The 3,655-nt window shown below is 44.7% G+C and overlaps 1 protein-coding gene across 1 annotated transcript in view; it reads left to right on the plus strand.

Moving 5' to 3' along the window:
- LOC112231403 (fibroblast growth factor 11-like) overlaps positions 1-1,237 on the plus strand; it is an 81,490-nt gene extending 80,253 nt beyond the window's left edge. Inside the window, exons 4-5 of the mRNA XM_042311363.1 lie at positions 7-205; positions 354-1,237. Coding sequence (XP_042167297.1) covers positions 7-205; positions 354-604 — 450 coding nt within the window. The 3' untranslated portion in view covers positions 605-1,237. The remainder of the gene's footprint in view (positions 1-6; positions 206-353) is intronic.
- Positions 1,238-3,655: the final 2,418 nt, after the last annotated feature.

Here is a 3,655-nt window from a genome sequence, read left to right on the forward strand (position 1 = left end):
CTTTAGGAACACTTCACCCCCGAGTGTAAGTTCAAGGAGAGTGTGTTTGAGAACTACTACGTGACGTACTCCTCCATGCTCTACAGACAGAGCCAGTCGGGCCGCTCCTGGTATATCGGTATCAACCGCGACGGACAAGTCATGAAGGGCAACCGGGTGAAGAAGACCAAAGGTGCTGCACACTTCCTGCCTAAAGTTATAGAAGGTTGGTCACGTGCCCTCCTGTCCATGCTGTGCTGATTTTTTTTACTAAACAGGGATATATCAGTAACATGTAAAGTTATTATAGATGCTTATAGATGCTTATGTTCACCATTGGGACACTTCAACTGTTTCCCTTATCTGCTCCACAGTTGCCATGTATAAGGAGCCATCGCTACACGAGCTAGTCAACGAACAGAAAGAGAAAGAGAAAGAGAAAGAGAAAGAGAAAGAGAAAGAGAAAGAGAAAGAGAAAGAGAAAGAGAAAGAGAAAGAGAAAGAGAAAGAGAAAGAAGGCCCTGCCCAGAATACAGTGAAGACGTCAGAAGAACGTCATGAAAGAACTTTCTCCATCAAGAACTGCAGGAAAGAAAAAAAATCCCCCAAGGCTGATGCCTCGTAGCACAGGGGACCGATGGTGGGGGAGGGGCAGCAGTGACACTGAGAACTAAATAGGGACTTAATCGCCCATCATGCACTTGGGCTGGCTGGAGGAATGGTCCCCTTTCCCCAGAAGTGCACTGGGCTGCACCATGATGAAGTGTCAGGGGTCAACAGCCCATCAGGTCTGGGTCTAGGAGGAATTCCTCTCACCTGCCACCAGAGAGGAAGATGGACTAGGGCCCAAGTCAGCACCACCACCTTTCCTCCCTGTCAATCACCTTTACCCCTTCTCCTCTAGCACACTCACTACCAAAGGCACAGCCTGTATAATCTCTCTGTCATTCATCTACTGCCTTCCCATCACCTGTCCTAGTTTCTAGAAATCACCTCCACTCGCGCACACACTTTAATTTCTAATTGTTGTATTTTGATGTGCGAATGTGTGATTGTGTCTGTGTGTATGTGTGAGAGAGAGGTGTGTAACAATAATCACTTCATGTCATCATAATTACTACTCTCGAGTCCACTCTTCTAATTAATGGCAATCACCGTTGTGAAAGTGTGACTATGCCTGGCCTCCACCATCTGCCCACCTGCAAATCACACACCTCACAGCTGGAGGCGGGACATCAAAATGATGTTTTATTGGACAACAGCGGGGGGGGTCTATTTCTATTTGGTAGCAGGGCTGTCTGTTGAACTGCAGTCAGCAAATCAATTTCAAAAAAGCTAAATCGTCTGTTGAAAGAGACAAGTCAAGCAAGCCCTTTTGGGATCAGAGTTATATCTACAGGCTACAAGATGACCTTTTCTATCTCCCTCTTTCAAAGTTCCTTTCTCTAACGATCAATCACAATGAGGAAGGTAATAATGGAGGGAACTGAAGAAGTTTATGATAATAAATCATGAGGATGATAATAATAATTACAATGGTTATGGTGATTATGGTGATAATGATGATTCAACTACTGTATAACTTTGCAATAATCTCACAGACAGAAATTTCAGGGTATTCCATTATCTGAAGTGAATAGCCATTTTCCCTTCTGGAGCCATGAAAGCACCATGTTCATAATACTATGAGAGCCCCGACTTGTACATGACTACCATGTCTGGCCCACATAACAGTAGCCTGACAGAGATGATTTCAGTTTGTGCTCAGCAGGCTGACTCTGAGCATGTGAGAGTCATGGAGCTAAATACCCTCTGGGCCCAAATGAGGCTATGTTATTATGATGTAACTCTTTGAAGGTTCTTTCCAGGGGGTTTTATGGAATACAGCCATCATTGCTTGAATTATTCACCTACATTTATGTAAAATATTGTAACTAGTCTCTGCAATATTTGTACAGTTTTGAGTCTCTTTAAGAGCTGGGCTGTGTTAAAAGAGAAAGTCAGCTTTTTTGCAAGTGTGTGAGATAGTTACTGAGTGAGTGGTTATGAATGCGCCTGCTTAACAATCTCTCTATTTGCCAGCCTCCCTAACTCAGCTTGTGGTGCTCTTTTTTGTTGACCATAATGTACCAAAATACAGTATTTTAGAGAACTCTTAAGGATTGGACTTAAAGGAATGCTACTGTGTTAAATTGATTAGATTCTCTGTCACCTGAGAGGTAATGCTAGTGATTGTTGAGTGTATCCTTTGCTTGGCAACTGTTGTCGACATAAAGCCGAGTTTAAAGCTGACATCAAAGCCTGAGGAGGCTCTGAGCTAGAGCACCTACTTACTATTCTACAGACGTCCCACTCCTTATCCACTCACCAGCCTTATCAAATCACCACAGAGGAATCCACTCGCAAATATGGATTTCTTTGTGTGCGTGGCTGTTTGTGATTGTGTTCTTCCCCCAGTGTAGCGATGTTTGTGGGAATATGTGAGTTTATTTTGGGAGTGCATTGTGTGTGTATGCCTGTGTGTGCATGTGTGTGTTTGTGTGCGTGCGTGTGTGTGTTAAGTGGGAGCTGACTTCTGCAATGTCCTTCACCCTGGACATAGGGCACTGGGAGGGCTCTCTTTGTGATGTCCTTCTCTGGGGAGGTGACATTTGTGGGGCAAATGGCCACTTTTCAAACACAGCACTGTCACGGTATTGTTATTGGCCTGAGAGTGCTGCAGGTATCAATGGGCAATAAACTCTAAAACAAATTGTGGACAACAGCACAGCACAACATATACAGGAACAACCCAGTGTACAGAAGGTTGGGGATATGGGGATATGGGGATATGGGGATATGGGGATATGGGGATATGGGGATATGGGGATATGGGGATATGGGGATATGGGGATATGGGGATATGGGGATATGTGTGGGGATATGGGGGGATATGGGGATATGGGGATATGTGGATATGGGGATATGTGGATATGGGGATATGGGGATATGGGGATATGGGGATATGGGGATGGGGATGGGGATATGTGGATATGGGGATATGGGGATATGGGGATATGTGGATATGGGGATATGGGGATATGGGGATATGGGGATATGGGATATGGGGATATGTGGATATGGGGATATGGGGATATGGGGATATGGGGATATGGATATGGGGATTGGGGATATGGGGATATGGGGATATGGGGATATGGGGATATGTGGATAAATATGGGGATATGTGGATATGTGGATATGGGGATATGGGGATATGGGGATATGGGGATATGTGGATATGGGGATATGGGGATATGGGGATATGGGGATATGTGGATATGTGGATATGTGGATATGGGGATATGTGGATATGTGGATATGTGGATATGTGGATATGTGGATATGGGGATATGTGGATATGTGGATATGGGGATATGGGGATATGTGGATATGGGGATATGTGGATATGTGGATATGGGGATATGGGGATATGGGGATATGGGGATATGTGGATATGGGGATATGGGGATATGGGGATATGTGGATATGGGGATATGTGGATATGGGGATATGGGGATATGGGGATATGTGGATATGGGGATATGGGGATATGTACAGTAAAATGCCGAAAGGCATTTCTGACCTTGTACATATCAGCGTAGCATGTTCCTGCCATGGCGACTATGCTGTTAGA

The sequence above is a fragment of the Oncorhynchus tshawytscha genome, linkage group LG33 (genome assembly GCF_018296145.1).
Source record: "Oncorhynchus tshawytscha isolate Ot180627B linkage group LG33, Otsh_v2.0, whole genome shotgun sequence".
Classification (NCBI taxonomy): domain Eukaryota; kingdom Metazoa; phylum Chordata; class Actinopteri; order Salmoniformes; family Salmonidae; genus Oncorhynchus; species Oncorhynchus tshawytscha.